The following is a 19,320-nucleotide window of genomic DNA, read 5'->3' as shown; positions in this document are numbered from 1 at the left end:
GCAGTAAATAATTATTAATTAATTAATTTAGTTGAACAAATTCCTTTTCCCTTACTAATAATCCCTCCTTTGTTCCCGTTGAGTCACTGCTACCACCTGGTGATCTTCCTTGGCCATCTCTGGCTCTTTCTTCTTTGGCTTCCTTGGCCTGACTCGTGCCAAAGTTGTTTAATAGCCGCAGCCCAGCCGCAGGCCTTGGTCCGTTCAAATTGCCCTGGCCATGAGGCCATGTGTGGGCGCTGCTCCCGCTACAGAGCTTGGCGGCCGGATTCAGAGCCAATGCAGGTTGACAGGCGCTCCACAACGGCACCGAACTCCACCCAAGGCCTGACCGAGTTCGCCTTTGATTAAAGTTTTCACCAATGCAATCACAGTGGGAGAGGAGGAGCAGGAGGAGGAGCTGGAGGATCAGGAGGAGGAGCTGCAGCAGAGTGTTAAACAATAATAGGAAACGGCGCGCGGGCATCAATTATATGACAACCTCAGCCACACTCCACACTCCACAGAGTGAGAGGGACTTCCCCCTGTAGTCCCATCTCCATCTGCAGTCACCGCCGGCCACATGCCACAAATTCTACACCCACTTAACTTTCAAGACGGTGTCAAATGCCCGCCAGCCCAAGTCGGGCCCGTTCCTCTGTGGCCTCCACTGCCTCCTCCTCTGCCGTCTTGCTGTCTTGGAAAGATGGCTTTGTTGCCATTTTGCCGGCTGACATGCAAGCGATGTTGAAGCAAAACCATTTGAGTCGCCTGGCCTGGCATCTGAATCTTAGAACTGAGCATCTCAAGTGCTGCAGAGGAGGCCCGGGCCATTGAGAAAGGCGAAGAACCAGAGGGGGAAATGGAGTTTAGAGTTGCCAGGGCAAATAATTCTAAATCTCTGCTAGTTTTAAGGAATATTTTACATGTTTTCTTATAGTTTTTAACAAGCGAAATGAATAAATAAGAATTTAAAAATATTTAAGCTATTAAAATTGCTTTAATTATTAAAGAAATTATTATAAACTCGTTTTATGGCATGAGTTCAATTATTAAAAAATAAAGAAAGTTGTAAAAACTGCCTATTCATTTTAGGAGGTATATTTATTATTTTCCTGACATTCCTGATGATTGCATTCTTTAAAACATAAAAAATACAAATTATAAATATCGTAAAACCCTTATTTTTTACGATAAAAATACTAAATAGTTCTCCAACCAAAAGCAACCCAAATTCAAAAAGAAAAAAAGATTATTTTACTTAACATCAAATTGATATGCATCAGAAACGCCCAAAAAATCGAAAATACAAAATCAGCCCCGAAAAGAAGTTCAATAACCAAAGGCCATGGGAAAGGCAAATACTTAAGTATACTTTTATGTAAATGTGCATGCTAAAGTTGCCGATTTTGTGCCACTTTCAGATCAAACGGAATCAGCATCAAGATCGGAATCGCAATCGAAATCAGTTTGTGGAAGTCGCCAGTGCACATGGCATGCCATATAATATCTCACGTACCAATGCTCGAATTGCTCGCCAAGAATTTGGCCAACTTGCGAGCTCCCAGCTCCAATGAGAGATCGATAATCGCCTTGGCAGCGGGAGAATCAAGTCAAGAGGAACGTGTAATAAGCGATAATCCACAATAAATGCGCATGCTTGCAGCGCCAGTAAAAATATTGAGAAATGGAGGAGGTTTCTGGAGGAGTGGGAGGAGGTGCTGAAGACTCTCTTCAGTGTCTTCTGGGGCGAAAACCGATCTTCAAACATTAACTGGTTCGAAAATTATGGCCTTTTGCGAGATGAGAGAGTGCGGCGCAAAATGCTTATTGATTTCTCATCGTGGCGATAATATAGAGTTCTTATAATATCTGTAGGGGTAGATCTCGGGATCTATAAGAGCTGCAGATATGCAATTTGGTATGTAGAGTCTTAAGATATTTATGTTTACGATATTATATTTAAAATTTCAAATATTAACTTGAAATTTGTGGAAAACTACTGGGTATAATGATAGCCATAGCACGCGACTACTTGTTATCTGTCAAAGTGTCGAAAGCCTTAACAGATATAAATATTTATTTAGACATGCCACATAGCTTTTTAGCTTTATTTAAGCCCGAGAATTGACCTTGGGGCAAAACCTTAATTAAAGCCAATTAAGTTGCGGCATTAGAGGCGGCAAAAGCTCAACGAACCCAGAATATGTGACTTTGGCATGCAATGTGGATGGAGCTGGAGATGGCGATGGCGATGACGATGGCTTTGGAAGATGAATGAAAGCAGCTGCAGATTCTCTTTTGCGATTCCCGCGCCACCTGATAAAACCGGCCGCCATATCTATCTGTGCACCGACTTCTGCAGCTGTTTTGTCGGGTAGAAACTTGGCTTAACTTGGCTCCAAGTTAGAGCAATCATCAAACGCTTTGCGGTTGCTGCGGAACAGGGGGAAAAAAGGCATTATTTGAATTGCCATTTGGCCAGAACTCGGCTTCATAATGACGCTTGCTCTGCGGTTGGCAGAACAATTGGAAAATCTCTCTGTGGAAAATCCGGAGAGGTAAACAAAAAAGTGAAAATAGGTAAATAGTTGGATGGTATCTTTTCTATTTATTTTTTCCCATATTTAATACTAATTTCTGGCCTGATCGCAGCCACTTCCTGCCCTCATTAATGGGCTTACCTAACTGGGTGCTCTTATGTAGGCTCATTTTTTCCTACAACTCCGCTTTGTGATGATTGACTCGAGTCGAAACCTCAATCACGTATCACATAACGAGTGGCAAAAAATATAAAATAAAATCAAATACCCATTGAAACTAAACTGAACTCAACGAGAGTAAAGTGAACTGAACTGAACTGCACTGAATGGCGGCATTTAATGCCCGGCTTTGTCACACTTCGTCGGCTGTTGATGTCGGCAGCTAAAATACACAGTAAGAAATGTATTTCAAATAAATTTTGGAATACAATTCAATTCTTGTTAAATGTCTTATAACATTAGAATGTTTTATTATTATTATTAAGAAGAGATAATAGGAATCCATAAGGATCTGTTGAATACGCATATTAATACTTTACTGAGTTTCTCTTAGCCCAGTGCACAGCATAACCTTTTTTGGGGTGGGTCGTTGCAGTGGCTCCTCCTCAAAAGCAAGAGGGAACCACAGGCTGCTCCACTCGTGCCCGAGGGCTGAAAACAATACAAATTCCAGTTGCAGACGGCGGATTCGGATCGCATTACAGCCACATTACAGTCGCTGCTGCGTTGTCATCGGCGTTCATTGATGCGAAATCGGGTCAATACGGTATTTCGTACGGGCAAAACAAGCATCGAATGGGATGATGACAATTGGCAACTGGGATGCCCCACGGAAGCCACTGGGAGTGGCGCTCCGCTCCGCCTAAGTTTAGCTTCCGAAAATTAATTGTTTCAATTAAAAAGCGCTTTAAAACGCCCTCTCTCTATAGCTCCCTTGGTAATTTATGGACACCTTTGTGTGTCCAAAAATAAAATCTAAATGAAAATGAAATCGGGTGGAAAGAGGAGCACTCGAGGCGCCGCCCGCCCGCCTCCTACTTGATGGCAAAATCAATTTCCCGGCATTTGCTCGGATTTTGTTTCTATTTTTGTCTCACAGAGGGGTTGCTCTTGGTGGTACTCACCATTTCTCGTGGTGCTGGCCAAGGAAGTGGAGCTGCTGGTGGAGCTGCTGTGACTGACGTCATGACTGGGATTGTGGCTGTTGCTGCTCCTCAGTTCGTTGGCTGGCAAAGAATTGGACTTGTGCTCATCGTCCAGGACCACAACGGGCACCGCAGTCACCAGCTTGTAGTCGGGCAGATGACCTGTAATAAAAAAACGGATTTTAAATACCATGAATCATGTATTTGTTTAAAATAAATGTTTTACTAATAGGAAAATAAATTGAGAAATATTTTCAATCGCTTCCTGTTCCGCCTGAGTCACCCACAGGAGGGGAAATATCAATTCAGGAAATGAAAGAACAGTCATTGACTTTCTGAATTTCAAGAGATTATCGTGGAGAGGGAGCTGCAATTTATTTTCACAGCGATAAGGGTGTTTCCCACCTATAAAGCTTACCAGAAATAAGCTGCAGGTCAGTTTAATTACAATTTTCCATCGCAATGGTCGCTCAACTCCTAGTTATAATTTTACTTAGTTTAACTTGGTGTTCGAAGTCACTTCAGGCGGTTAATAGAACCGATATTAATGGAACACTAGTTGCTTCGATGGCGACACATCTGAGTGGTAATCCTGTGGATTTGGATATTTGGACGGAGAAGATGAGCCGGGAGCTAGAGGAGGAGCAGCAGAAGCAATTGGCCTGGAATGTACCCTGGCTGAAAGTCTTGCAGAAAGAGAGAGTGGGCTTAGTGAAGCTACAAAACCAACTCAAACCGAATAATTCTCTGAAATTGCGACTCTGGCTGAGCTTCTACTTTCACTTGAGACGTTCTCGGTCATTGAATAACATATTGCTAGCCAACTTTGCCCTGGAATTGAAAGAACTTCGAAGGAGTCAACCGGAAAAGTGGAGCTATTACCTGCAAAACATGCTCCAGGCTCTGCCGCGACCTCTAAGGATTCTAACCCAAAGTCGGTGGCTGTGCCTGCAGCACAAAAAGGAGATGTTCTACGTTACGTCGGGTTACCATCTGGAATTGGGAGCCAATGGCGACTGCAGCTTGTGGCGTGTTGAGGAGGTAAAGCAGGATTACCTACTGCTGCTCGTTAATTCTTGTAATGAAGAGCGGTACTTCTTCATCAATATACTGGAGGATTACCAAGGATCCTACCAGTTGCTGCGACCCACTAGCTACATGAACAATACCTTTTGTGTATCAAAAGGTGTGGCTTATTTTAGGGAAATCTCTCAAGTCTCCGAAGGGGATATGGGTTGCAGGTGGCAGCTAAATGATTGCAGCTATTTGCCTAGTCGGTTATTAGGAGTTAAGTGAGTGGGGAGAATTAACTAAAATATAGCTGAAAATGTGTTAGTTAATACAAATATTCTGTGGGGTTTCTATTCTGAAGTTAGCAGAGGGAAGACTTTTTAATTCCTTAAAGAAAATTAACTTTTGGAAGCCGAAATTTGTACACCCTTGCAGTTTGCCATAGGATCATGAAATGGCATTAAAAATCGATCATAACTAAGCCAAAAATGTCTCAAATTCAAATCGGAAAGCTTTTCTGTGCTAGTTTTTTCTAGGTTAACAAATCTGCATACCGAGTTTTAAATTTTTAAAAATCAAATTTTTTGACAATTTTAACGATGTAACCCCTTATAAAATTTTGAAATTTTTGAAAATTTTTTTTTTCTTTTCAAAATGTCTAGAAAGATTCGCCTGTTAATGCTGATCAAGAATATATGTGATTTATGGGGTCGGAAATGACTCCTTCAATGTTTTTCAAGCTTCTGACTAAGATTATAATCCCCTTAAAAGGTATAAAAATGCTTTCCAAATTGAAAAAAAATACTTTTTTGACTTAGTTTTTGGTTTTGTTACATATTGTAATATTTTTTAAAATTGTACAAATGTCGATAAATATTAATATAAATAATAATCAGTTGTTAATAATGATTTTAGGGGGACTCCCTAAGAAGCTCAACAAAAGAGAAAATGCAGAACACTTTTCATATTTTAAATGTTTTCTAGAATTTCTTCTGGTAAAAAGAATATTAAATATTATAAGTGCAAAATATTACATTATTAAATTAAACATTAATTCCCTAGTTTTAATTTCCCCTTTTTATTGGTAGCCTTTTTTGTTATACTAAATTCTTGACAGCTTGTCCTTACCATTTGGCGTCAGGGATCGACTGCTGGGATTGGAGTTCTGCGGATTCGCTCCCTTCTCGTACAGGCAGCTGCTGGAGGCGGCGTGCAGGCGCTGAGCCACATACTGCTGGTACTGGGCAGCGTGCTGACTCCCCAGTTTGGTGGGCATGGGCACATAGATTGTGGGATGCTGCTGCTGCTGCTGCCTGTGCAAAGTGGTGGCCTCTTGGAGCGACATCACCGATATGGCCGATGGCGTCTGCCGGCCACTTAGCAGACAAGTGGGCGTGGCCGTGCGTAACGGCTGCTGCTGTTGCTGCTGCTGCTGATGATGACCGACTGCAGATGTGGACGCCGTGGTGGCCGTGGCCGTTGCCGTGACTGTGGCTGCAGTGGCTCCCGAGCCAGCTCCATTGCTGGCCAGCGTGGTGCAGCTGAGGATCATGACGGGCGACTGGTGGCGGTCGTGGAGATCAGGCAGCGAGGAGGAGATGCTGGCGCTGCTCACGATGCTCTTGTTGAGTCGCTGGCCGCATGTTGCCGGCGCGCGGGATTTGTTATGTTCGGTATAAACTTGCTGTGGCGTTTGTGGCTGAGGCAAATGCTGCTCCAACTGATGCTGCTGCTGCTGATGTTGCTGAGCGGCCAAGGTGCTGTAGGTGTCCGTGGTTTTTCGGGTTTTAAAGAGACGCATGCTCCGTGGCTCTGGCTGCAATGAGTAAACCAAAAATAGTGGGTTAATTTTTAGCGGAAAAAGCAAACAAAATAATTTCACCCTAGTCTAATTTTCATTCCCTATTTGCTTTTGCTTTTTTCGTCCAACGGAGCATATAATTAACGGCAATTGCAGCAAATTTATCCAGTGTTTGCCAAGCCAGGCTTTGGGCAACTATTGATTTCCTACTTTCTGGGGATTGCAGCTACCACACCCGATAATTCCCACCCGATAATTCCCAGCTTTATTTGCCGAGCTATGGCTGTATTTATAGAGTAATGTCTGGCCTATAAATAACACGCACTCGCCGCTTATCAGCGCCGGGGCACTTCCCCATACATTATCTATGGTTCAATAAACGCATCAAAGGTGATTATCGCACATAATCGGTAGAAAAACAGCCGAAAACATGCTGGGCATATATTTGTTTTAGTATTATTTATCTCTGGGTGGTGTCACAATATTTGCTATATAGAAAAAAAAAAAAACACTCGTGTAGAAATCAAGGAAAGGCAAAGAGCTGGGCACGAAGGTCAGCCAACAGCTGCCGCTCGAGTGGGTGGCTTGGGCGGGGGCATTGAACCATGGCTGTAAGCGAGCGGAGATGGAGATGGCTAATTTAGCCAACTGCCTTTTACTTTTCAAGTTGCCCAATGGCCCAGCCGTGTGTAGTCAAAGCTAATTTGAAGTTTTACGAGCCTGCTAACCAGGTAACCAGCTAGCCGTAGATTCGCTGGAGCGGAGTGGCAGTCACTTGGCCAGCTGCAATCGCCACAGACATCAAAAGTGGCCCTCAGTAACGGCTAATTGATGTGACATTTGCGTGTGCATCATAGGGAGAATGTAGAGAAGTAGAGAGTGCACGGCAAATTATTAATTTTTAATTAATGTAAACAATTAAAAGAGGATTTTATTGGAAAACTATCATACCTGTCAATCATTTCATAAATTGAAGTTATTTAAATAATATTTATTTAAAGAAAATACAAATACAAACATTAAAATAATACTCCTTCCTTTTTCCTTCATGTTCCAAGAACCATTTCCTTAATAATCCTCCATAAACCACTCTCTGCCCGCTAAGATTTAAATGTTTCAACCATAAAACATAAGTGCTCCTTAGCTAAAGAACAAATTTATTTGAGTTGGCTAAGCATTTGGCAAATCTTTTAGCATAGGCTTAAAAAAATATATATAAAATAAATTCTAAGCTTGACCAATTTAAGTGGAAATGATTTGTTTGCTCTTTTTGGTGGCCCAATAAAAAGTGAATGTAAGCTTGCATTGTAGCCATAAAAGTCTCAAATAATCAAAGGCTTAAAATCAAACTAACATTAATTTATTGGCTCAAAACAAACAGCCAGATAAGTAGACAATTTTAGGATTTCAAATAAAGCTTATTTCAGGCAATAAATACACTTTAAACCACTGTTTCCCTACTTTGCTGGCGCTTCATGGGTTTCTTTAGCCATATTTAATGGCTCTTCTTGACTTTATCCTGGTCTTGACTACTGGTCAGTAATAATTTTGCTTATTTTATCAAAAGCCTTTGCCTGATTTTTATAGACGCTTTTAGCCTGTGCGGCTTAGAACTGAACAATATGTAGTCGTAATGTGCATTTAATTGGCCAAAGAGAGAGGTCATTGCCATAAATTGCCAGGGTTCCTTGTCTAATTAATAGTGCAAAATTTTAATGGCCAGGAGATGGCTTCACTGCCCAGTTGGGGTTCCCAGAGACCGAAAGAGAGAACCGCAAGAGATCCAGGCAAATGGCCGCCTTGTTTATGGGGCGAAACCAGTTTCAAGGACGCGCCGCTGGCGCAATTCCAAGAACCTCACTTGGCTCATTACCACATGACGAAGCGGAGGAGATGCAGCTCAAGTCGGAGACGGAGCTCCTCTAGGAGTGGGCAGCCATAAACGTGACTCTCTGACGATTGCTAAACTATTTTTTAAACTGCCTTTCAGTCGGACAAGGACAAGGCTTAGCTAAGTTGGCATCCTGCTTTATACCCCCTCTCTCTATACTTAATTTTATTTTAATTTGCCCCTCCATCTGGCCTTTTATTTTTTCTTAATAAGTAATAACAACATTTTCGCCTCGATCCGCAGGAGAAGCCGGCTGCCTCGGCAATCGCCGTCGCATAGTTGTAAAATTCCTGTAAACAAGCCGGGGCTGCCACAGCTGTGGCATGCAGCATGCGGCATGTGGCAACTGCAACTGGCAACACACACAAGGAACATACTGGCCAACACACACACACACACTGATTCAGATGATCTCCCGCCAACAATTGCGGCAATGGATTGCTCCAAGGGGTGCAACAAAAGTTAGTCAAGGAAACAATATAGTATAATATTTATAAGAAGCCTACACTAAGTTTCATTTTAATAATAAAATTCTTAAAAATAAACATGCAATCAGTAATTAAATAAACAAGCTTTTCAAAGATTTTATATTATTTTTTGATGACTTAAAATGTGAACAGAAAAGTTAGTTTTATTCTATAGTTAGTACCTTAAAAAAATTCCCTAAATACTTATAAAATATTTGAAAATCTTATAGATATTTCGTAGGGTGTTTTATAGGTTCCTCAATTCTGTCACAAACTTTTGAAGCCACCTTCTCCTTGCTGGCTTTATCACGGGGCAAGGCAGCCGCAAGAGTTGTTACCTTTTGTTGGCACAAAGCTTTTTGAGTTATTTTTTCTGTGCATGCCTTACATACAGGGGCCGGCTATATACACATATATATATATTTTCGATATGGCCTATCTACCCTGCGCCTACATGTGTGTGTCTACTACTGGCAAGTCCGCATTCTTTTAAAGGTTGCCAACTTGGCCGGGGCCGATGCCGACGCCGAAGCCGAGGCCCAAAAAAGAAACAGAAATGGAGCCGCAGCAGACACAAGAGTCCGAGTTTTTGGGCCCAAGACCAGTTCGAACCTCGGAGAATGAAACGCAAACCGAAAACCAAAACCAAAAACCGAAAAAAATAACATTTGCCCAGCGGCAGCAGCAGCAGCAGCAGCTTTGGCGCATGCGTTCAGTTTTCATTTTCGTTTTCAAAGTGTTCTTGGTTGCCCCCCAAAAAAAAGGTAAACAGAAATTCCAAATCAAAAATGCACTTGAGGAAAACCAAGTATCTAGTTTTATAAATTTAAAGATAAGTGCTTTTGAATTATTAAAAGTAGAATTAAAATACATTCTTTAGATTTAAGACCAACTTGGTACTACCAATTTCTTGTACTTATTGCAATTTCCAGCTACAATTTAAATTCTTATAAATTCTTGTTTACCTTTATACCTTAAGTATTCAACACCCCCTTTTTCTCCCTGTGTTTAATACAACATTTTTTCAACATTTATTAGGCCTCTTAATTGCTGAGCAGCGAAATCAAAATCAAAATCAAAGCCATATTGCAGCTAGAAGTAAGCCAGTTGCTGCTGTTGCTGCTGCTCGTGTTGCCTGATGCTGCTCCATCCGACTGAAAAGTGGCTGACCTTCAGCCGGCACCTGTTTGCCCAGTGTGCAGGAGAGGATTATCAGAAGTCGCTGTTCCAGCTAATTAGGCATATCAATATGATTATCCTGCTGCGGCAGCCGCAGCAAGTGTTGCGTTGCTCTGGCTGTGAGTCATCAGAGAACTTGCTGCTGCTGCTGCTGCTGCGGCAGTTGGAATGTTGCCGCATCGCATGGCTATAAATAGTTAACCTAATCAAAATGCAGGCGTGTAAGCAAACCATTTGCATAGTTGTTCATGTTGTTGTGCTGCATGTTGCATGTTGCTGCTGCTGCTTCTGCTGCTGCTGGCAATTAACTTTGGCATGCGCGCAGACATTGGTCTAAATGTCAAGGTAAATTATGATGCATTCAGCTATTACGTCTAATAGTCCGAAATTCATGCACGTGTGCAGGTAACTATTTTTAGTGCTTCGGCAATGACAGATCACTGGGGGAGAGAAAAACCTGCTGCTGCTTCTGCTGCTGATGCTCCTCCCCCCTCTTAGTTTGATGCATCTACCTGGCTGCGCCCTTTTCTACGCTAATTAAGCTGCCGACTCGGACTCGGACTCGTAGCCAGTCTTAGTCCAAGGCCAAGGCCCCGGCGATTGCCATCTCTCCGCCAAAGATGAAAATGAAGATGGGCTGGCAATTGCAGGAAGGGGAGGTTGCCCCACGGCGGTTTGCAACATTTAATCATCACATTGCTGCAAAAATCGTATCATTAGCGTTTTTACGATTACGCGCTTTATCAAAATAGCTGCAATGCGGCAGCCCAGCAGCAGAAGCAGCAATAGTTGCAGGTTGCAGTTGCAGGTTGCTGCTGGGTGTTCGAGTTGTGGGTTTGCAAGGTTGGGAAATTCCAAGGAAAATTAAATGAAAATTTTAATAGATGGACAATAGTATATTCTGATTTTTCCCTTAATTTTTAAACATATTCTGATCACAAGAAAAGGTTTTAGAGGAAGCACAACAGTTGCAGGTTGCAGGTAGGCTGCAAGGTGTTTTTCCCCACATTTTCCCTATTTCCAACCACTGTGCCTTTGATGATTAAATATTTTGTGTCTCTTCTGCAGAAAATTGCTGGCACACACACACTGCACACCACCTCCTAGGTATACTGCGCTTACATAAAACGAAAAGTGAAGTGAAGAAGCCTGGAAAGGCGGAAAAAATTCTAATCAATGCTATCAGCAACCTGGTTGCTGCTGCAACTTTGTTGTCTGCTGCAGCACGTACCTGTAATTTTTTTAATTGCAGGCAAAAATTTCGCAATTGGTAGCAAAACACAACGGTAGCAGCCAAGCAGGTTTGCTGTTATGATTTCCTTTTTGAAGACACCCCCAACTTGAGGTTCAAACCAAAAATAAAGGAAAATAAACCGATTAAGTGATCGATTATGGCCAGGTTGAAGGTAAGCCTATACTCTCCACTGCTGTTGCTGCTGCTGCTGCTGCTGTTGTGGCGCCAGCAACATGTGTTGCTGCTGACAAGCACTGACAGGATGCAACAGGACACCAGCTACAGCCACATGTGATGCAACACGAAGACAGGAAAAAAATATAAGAAAAGAGAACCCAGCCAGGCCTGGCCAATGTGATGCTTCACTTAATCAGGTGTTGCCTCTGATCCGCCACGACAATTACACACGAGTCGGCTGCCAATGTCGCTGATGTTGCTGCTTGTAGCAATTATGCCCTGAACTTGTTCTGACTGCACCGCGGCAGCAACATGGGCCGCATCGGCGACAGCATTGCTCTGAAATGACAATTTCATTTGGAGAGCCCGCAGAACCCACTGGCTCGGAGGTTGTTCAACCCAATTGGCCATAGTTTCATGGCTTGTCATTAGCTAATGCATGACGGCGGTGCCAACGGACTGCACTGAGGGAAAAATAGTAGATAAAATTGACTAATTGTAACATTGGTGCTGAGTATATGAATTTCTGAATGTATATTTCTCCCTCTGTAACAATCTTTGCTGCTCCATTGAAATACTAAAAAAAGGAGTGCTTTGGAGTCGCTTGAACCTCAATTATGAGTCTACATGTGTTGCACTCCAGGAATTTTGTGCTCTTTTCTGCAGCTGGTGCGCTTTCGGAGATTCTACTTCACAGCTCCAGTCAGAGCCCCCCGAAGGCAAAAGGTGTGAAATGCTTAGGCAGAACCTGGTCCTGAAAAGTGAAAGGTAAACACTAAACCAGCCATTATCCCGGCAGATTAGCAGAGATCCCAAAGTTTACGCCGGATCTCTGTCAACATGTTTATGTCGCTGCTGAGTGCGTTGGCTTCAGGCGAACCTTGTGCCAGGTTTATGGCATCAATATTCGGGGTCTCTTTTGACACCTCGATGATTTTGTGTGTCAGGCAAACATAAAGTCTGAGGAAACCAACCGACGACAAATTCCACAGCAACAGCCAAGACACTAAAACAATAAAAAGCGACTGTAACGAGGGGCAGACTTTGTCACTTTTCACTTTTGTTTCGGTCTTTGAGAGATCTTTGACAATAATCTAATTGAAGTGCCTTGTTTAAGAGAAGATAAAGTGTTTAGATATATATTTTAGACAATATAATGTAAAGATACTTTTCTCCAGAGGATCTTCTCCTCTCATCTTGGGAAATCTTTGTATGAAAACCAGATACAGCTTCTTAGTTTCTATTTATTATTCATTTCCCTGCAGGACTCTTTTTGTATCCTCATCTCTGCTCCATTTTTGGTACTTTTACCCCTCTAATTAAAAACCCAAGAACCTGTCTCGGTTGTTTTTTGGTTAATTTCCTTGATGGCTGCTCATTAGCTAAGAACACAAATCACTTGGTCCCCTGGCTAACAAGCAAAAATAAGTCTCCAAGAGAGACCGTGTGTGTGTGTGTGTGTGTGTGCCACTCGAGGCGAAAGCAATTTCCTTGGAAAATTGCTCTGCCTGCCAACGCTGGGGCAATCTCTCAGGAGCCACAGCCAGAGCGCTTCATCAATTTTTATACTTTATATATCGATGAAGACCCATTTGGTTGATAACTCCATTTGTGGCAAATGTTGCGCACGCGCGTTTTAGTTGCTCCTGCTTCTGGTTGTGCTTTTGCTCCTGCTCCTACTCCTGCTCCTACTCCTGCTCCGCTGATGATGTTGCTGTTGTTAATGTGGCTTCAGTTGCCGTTGCCGTTAGTAAATTTCGCGCGAAAAACTTCAAAGTTGTGTGCCTTTGCAAAAGGCAAACGCACGTGTTGCTATGCTTGCTATGAGGATGTGGCCTGCCGTTGTCACTGGCTGTTGGCTGGCTGGCTGGCTGGCCGTTTAGGCCAAACTTGGTAAATTGTTTTGTTGGCCTTTCTTTTTGCAGAGAGTGGCTGACGAACGGCTGTATATGGCCAGCCTTTGTGCCGAGTGAGAGTTGCATACTAATGTCAACGAGAGGTGTGTGTGTGTGTTGTTTTTTCAGCGATTTTAATTATCAGTCAGAAGAGCAGAGAGGCTCAAAAGCAGGCTCTAAAGCTCGTCGATTTGGCACAATTTACATATCAAAGCGAGCGAAGCAAACTTCCTGTTCCACACCCAAGTCAGAGGAGCAGCAGGCACAGCAGATGTTAGCCATGGGTCAAGACCAACTTGTTGGCCATTTACAGCAGCCACTTGATCGCGATGATGATCATGATCATGATGTTGATGCCACTGGGAGTCCATTGGCCCTCATGCTGTTCACTTGCACCACTTTTTGTTACGTGCTTGCCGAGTGTGTACGAGTGCGAGTGCGAGTGCCCAGTGCACCTCATGGGCAACTTCTGCTTTCTGTGAGTATTAAAATTACCGGGTTTGTAATTAGCTTGACTCTCCTTTTTTTTGTGTCTCCTTGTCGAACGTTGAACGTTGAACGCTGCGTGTGGTACCTCGAAAACCTCTTGGAGCTCAGAAGCAGCAGCAGCAGCAGCTCACCAATGATGGATGCCCACAGAAGAAGGTGTTATTTTTATGGCTTTATAATGTGAGTCCAGTCTCCGTTACGTGGCAATGTCAATCACCTGGACATGGGACATGGCTTTATAATTTGCACAATGGTGAAAAGAACACATGAACTACTGGCACAGGAATGTGGGTTTAAATTCAGCTTAAAGCTCTGCAGTTTAAGACTAACTGGAGGCCTTAAGGCTTAAGGATAATCATAATTGAGATCATAAAATGTAAACCCATATATTAACCCATAAACTTGATTAAGACCTAGGAAAAGAACACTCTCTATAGAAAGTAACCTTCAAATCTCATTGAATTGTCCAGAAGAATGCCTCGCTCTTCCATCAACCATTTGAGGCTTCGACTTTAGCTTCAAATCCCCCTCTACTATATAGAATGTATCCCAATGTATTTATGGCACATTCTCGGGCTTTTGTTGTTTCCGTTTGTGCCACTTGTGTCCAGTTGAGTTGAAAATTATTGTGATTATGGTAAACTTGTTGTTGGTGCTGCTGCTGATCTCCAGCTGTGCACCTGTTGTTACCTGTTACCTGTTGCCTTTGTGGTTCAGATTATTTGCTGTTTTGCAGCTCAGCTTTAGAATTTTTCGCAGCTTTGCAGCTTGGCCAGGTTTTGCATTTTACATGTATACATACACACATGACTTCCATTGTTAGACTCGTTTTTCCCCGCTTAATTACCAGATACCGATTGGGATTAGAATTTATATGTTTGCTTTAGCACTTGTCTGCTAAATAAATGAATTTCTGGGATGATCTCCAGCTAAGAAGCGTGACTAATCAATCGATTGCACTTCCCTTTGGAGTTGGGAAATCATAAAAAACATGAAATCATGGCTTGTTCTCTGTTGATTTTTCTCTGATTTCCCTGATTGGCATTCCAATGTCGAATTTCATCTCTGGCTCTCCATCTTTAGTCATAATTTTCTGTATTTTTTTTATGCTTTTTTGGGTTTATGGTTCACAGGCGCGCCCTGGCCATAAGGCAGAGGCGTTGCTTTGGGCCAAAAAAAAAAAAGATATTTGTTTGCTATTGCACTTGAGAGAGCGGGGGTTATGTCAGAGGCGTTGTTATAAGGGTTTTAAACGAGTAAGGGGGTGGGTTTACAAAATTTAAGTGCTTTTTAAGGCTTGGATTTTAGGGAAAAGATTGTTTAATGCTTTTAGCTGGAGATAAATACTAATCTGAGCTTTTAAGAGTCTTTAAAACTTATTTAATAATAAAAATTGCAATGTTTTAGGGGCTTAAAAAATGTGTACATTAATTTGAAGCTCTAAAGATATTTTTATCTTAGAAAATTGCTAAGTTTTTGTTCACAATTTATAAAATCTTTGATGATTAAGACACTTCACTACAGTTTATTAAGATCTATTCACTGTCTTTGATCTTTTTAAATAATAAAACCCAAGTAAAAATCATTTCCTTTTACTCAAAACCTTTTTAAACCCCATTTAAACCTCTTTAACCCCTTTTAAAACCCCCTTTAAAACCTACTTCCCTGCCTCATGCATTTGCTAGATAAATCTCTTACATAAAGTGCGCTCAGACATTCGAAAATATTTCCTCTTCTCTTCTTTTTTGTTTTCCAACATCCCACATCTTCGCAGCGGCCAAAATTTGATGCTAATAAAACAAAGTTTTTCGGCTACGTTGAGACTTTCCCAAAAAAAAACACAGCCAACTCAGATTTGACCTTCAAATTGCGCTGCTCCCGCCCAAAAAAAAGGAAAGAAAAATACAGATAAAAGTGGCTGCCATTTCACTCAAGTCCAAGTCGAAGTCTCCAAGTCGAAGCTGAAGTTGAAGTTGAGTTCTTCACGACAGACGTGCAATCCATCAACAACAACATGGGGGCAAAAAAGCATAATACATAATAATATTTGTGCAAAGTGTTAAGGCAACAAAACAGCAGACAGTAGCAGACAAAGTCAGACAGCGAGGAGGAGCATCAAACAGTAGAACATGTACACAGAGGGAAAAGAGGGGTATTTAATATATATTTTTAAATATACAAACATTTTAGAAAATTTAAATAAATAGTAAATATTATTTTGAATAATTAAAAGCACATTCAAATATTATTTTCTATAAAAGAAAATTATAATATTTGATATTTAATGGCAGGAATATTATATAGTAATTTTTCTCTGTTGTGTAAGTGCCTCAAAAAGCATATTTGTAGATAGATTTTAATATAAAGTATATTAAGTAATATTTTCTGTATGGTACCCTAATTTTTTTTTCTCTCTGCCAAACGACCAACAGGCAATAAAGGAGCTCTAGCAGCCAGGAGGAGCACAAGGTAGAAGAGGAGCTGTAGGAACAGGAGAAGCCCAGAGCCAAAGCAGCATTACGATCCAGATGAGGGGCAGGATCAGTGGCAAAGCCCGAGGAACACAATTTAGGAGGTGGAGACGACGACAACGTTTTGTTTTAATTTACTCGACGCCGCCAACGACATTGTTGTTGTTGTGGTTGCTGCTGCTGCTGCTCCAACTCCTCCTCCTGCTTCTGATGTTGCTGTTGGGTTTCCTGTTTAGATAGCTTTTTTTTTTGTTTTGCGATCTTAGGCGATACACCTTCTGCCATGTACAACTGTTATAGAGTCAGAGGGGGCTAGTCCACTTTGATGTACGTACACTTTGAAATGTTGTTGATGAGTACGCGAGATTTTTAAGAGATTGCAGCAACCCGTGCAGCGTGCAACGTGCAACGTGCCACTTGCATTTCACAGCAGCCACTCTCCTCTGTTTGGCTTATATAATAAATTTTAATGCACGCCCGCCCTGGACAGATGTGGATGGATGTGATCTTGGGGATCTGGAATCCGGATAGAGCTGCCAGAGAGCTCACTGAGTGACTCTCAGGAATCCTTACAGTAGCCAGAAGGTAATAGAAAATGAGATTTGGGAATAAGTAAGCTAGCTTTGAATATTTTTAAACTTTTGGAGGATATTGTGATCTAAGTCAGAAGCTAAAACTTTATCAAAAACACAAGCTTATCTGCTGTCTTTTATTTCTTATTTTTTATATATAACAAAATGTACATATATAAAATATATATGTATGTATATGAGCTTGTCTTGTGTGTTAGGCTGACACTTGGCTAACCAACTGAGAGATAACCATTAAGTTGGGACATAATTTATGTAGAACCAGCGGCGGCCGACAGCCAAAACGAAAGACTTAGGACACAAACTTGACAGGCAGGCAACAAAGTAACCGGGAAAGAGCTTAGACATCCCATCCCCAGCGCCCAGTCAAGTTTAAACAGGGGGAATTATATCAATTAGGCAGAGGTAAAGGCAGGGGAGGGAAGCCAGAAGGGGCCCAGCCAGCACTTTTGGGGGCTGGACCCGGGAGACGCCCAAAAAAAGAGCGAGTCACTCCAGCCAGCGGCAATTATAGAGCATAAAACATCGATAATCATAATAATTAAGGATGACGGGGCAGAAAGAGGAGCAGCAGCAGCAGCAGCAGTAGGAGCCGCCGCAGGAGCTGCCTGTGACAACGCACAGTAGCCAGCAGATTACAGACTCCGAAGGAGATAAAGCCCCGCCATGATGGTGCATCACCGATGGTGCCTTGCCTTGCCTTGCTGCACATAAATTGTTAATTAAAGCCTATTTAGGCGGTAGTCCCCGAAATGTTTATTCTGTTGGCCATTGAATTGAATTCTTTGTGCGAGACGACTTGCCATGATTTGTGCATTTAGAAAGTATATATGTGCCCGGCCTTCACCTTTCTCCGCTGCTGCCATTGTAAAGAACCAACTAAAGAAGGATTTGTATGGGAAGCATTTCTATCATAGAAAAGAACTGGCCAAGAATCGCCGTTGAAAATTGAAAGAAATCTATAAATTTTCAAAGCTTTCAAAAGGTTTGTTTATTCCCCCCATCCAAGAACCCAAAAATAAATGCCAGAAACTGTAACAAATTTATTTATGAACTTGGTCTAGCTTTTGTTGGCTTACAAGTTCTCTTTTTCTTTTCGGTTTTTGAGAATTGGCAGAAACAGACAAAGAGAATATAGAGACAACAATTGGCAATTTGCTGTGAATCACACAATAAGGGAAACAGCTATTGAAAGAACCCTATAGATTTATGCTACAGAAGAACGATGGATGTGCCAAGATAAATATCTAATTAAACATTGTTAATGGGCCCCAGAAAACGAGCCAAAAATTATACCAAATGATTCATGGCTTGAACCAACACAAAAACCCAAAGCAGAAGACAATAAACTTGACCCACAAAAGCCCGTGAATCAGTTTTCTTTAAGCATCAAAAAATAAATTTATAAAACAGCTCAAGAAAAAAGTGACCAAGTGAAAAGGTGAGGCAAAAAAGCAGTCAACAAAATAAATGCCCAAAAAAATTGCAGATGATTTATGCCTCTGAAAATCCTTGGCTCATAGCCATTAAAGTAAAACCTTTAGTCAGGTGTAACAACCCAGTTTCAGTTTCACTTTGGCAACCCATTTTCATGCCTGAATTGCTGAGGAAAATTATAATTTTCTTTTTGCGTTTTGATTTTCTCAGCTTTTCACTTTTTTTTCCCCCGTAACTAAAATGTTTGACATTTCTTCGTTCGTGTTTTGTCATTTGTGAAGGTTTCTCTGAGGGTTTTTCTTTCTTTCATTTTTTTGGATTGACAAAACTGAAAACTTGTTGTGCAGTTAAGCGAAACCATAAAAATCCCAGAGAATAGTGGCCTCAGCTTTTGAATAAAAACGCTCATAACTGGAGCGAAGAGCATTGGTGAAGGCTTATCTAAGCCCGGCTTTTTGTTGTGAATTTTTTCCCCCATTTAGTTGATGGTAATCGCCACTAAACAGAAATATTTATTTGACACCTTAATTGTTTGCTGTTAAATGGTTTTATGTCCCAAACACTTACCACTTAATGGGTTTTCCAGCGTTTCACACAGACGGGAAAAGGAGAATCTGCAAGAAGAGGGAAAGAAACTCCAATTAGATTTCCAAATCGATTTGACCAGGAGACAGGACCAAGCCCACTTCCTGTGGCGACACATAAATCAAGGGAAAAACTTCATTAACACGACTGCCAAAATCTACGAGTATAAATCTAAGCAGCAAGTGCAACGCGGCTACGTGCTACGTGCAACCTGTTGGGGAATAAATAACTCAATTTGGGATCGGCGCAAAGTGTTAACTTGAAATCTGCCAATAAATCAATGGCGTTGAAGGCAGCTTGTGATTAGCACTGACCAAAGCCTGGCTTATCTTCTCGTTGTAATCCGGAAGAGGCCACGGTTCGGTTCGGTTTTTGGTTCTCTTTTCAATAATCAGCGGGATCTGAGAGACCCCGAAAAAAAAGCAC

At 41.7% G+C, this 19,320-nt stretch overlaps 2 protein-coding genes across 3 annotated transcripts in view; one reads left to right on the top strand and one right to left on the bottom strand.

Moving 5' to 3' along the window:
* a (arc) overlaps window positions 1-19,320 on the bottom strand; it is a 43,304-nt gene that overhangs the window by 6,498 nt on the left and 17,486 nt on the right. Inside the window, exons 3-5 of one of the 2 annotated variants that reach the window (XM_017181668.2) lie at window positions 18,877-18,923; window positions 5,807-6,494; window positions 3,647-3,829 (exon numbers count right to left, since the gene is read on the bottom strand). In XM_017181668.2, the coding sequence (XP_017037157.1) occupies window positions 3,647-3,829; window positions 5,807-6,479 (856 nt within the window). In that variant the 5' untranslated portion in view covers window positions 6,480-6,494; window positions 18,877-18,923. Of the gene's footprint in view, window positions 1-3,646; window positions 3,830-4,085; window positions 4,225-5,806; window positions 6,495-18,876; window positions 18,924-19,320 lie in introns of those variants that run through there. The other variant, XM_070284725.1, reaches the window with a different exon arrangement.
* LOC108085046 (uncharacterized) lies at window positions 4,130-5,352 on the top strand. Its single transcript, XM_017181509.2, has one exon. The coding sequence runs from the start codon at window positions 4,130-4,132 to the stop codon at window positions 4,961-4,963; it is 834 nt and encodes a 277-aa protein (XP_017036998.1). The 3' UTR covers window positions 4,964-5,352.

This window comes from Drosophila kikkawai, chromosome 2R (assembly GCF_030179895.1).
Source record: "Drosophila kikkawai strain 14028-0561.14 chromosome 2R, DkikHiC1v2, whole genome shotgun sequence".
In the NCBI taxonomy this organism is placed as follows: Eukaryota; Metazoa; Arthropoda; class Insecta; order Diptera; family Drosophilidae; genus Drosophila; species Drosophila kikkawai.
The sequence above is the reverse complement of the archived record's forward strand: the minus strand, read 5'-3'. Positions and strand labels throughout refer to the sequence as shown.

Excerpts from the sequence above, each read along its gene's own strand:
- LOC108085046 (XM_017181509.2), top strand. The coding sequence starts at position 4,130 with ATGGTCGCTCAACTCCTAGTTATAATTTTACTTAGTTTAACTTGGTGT.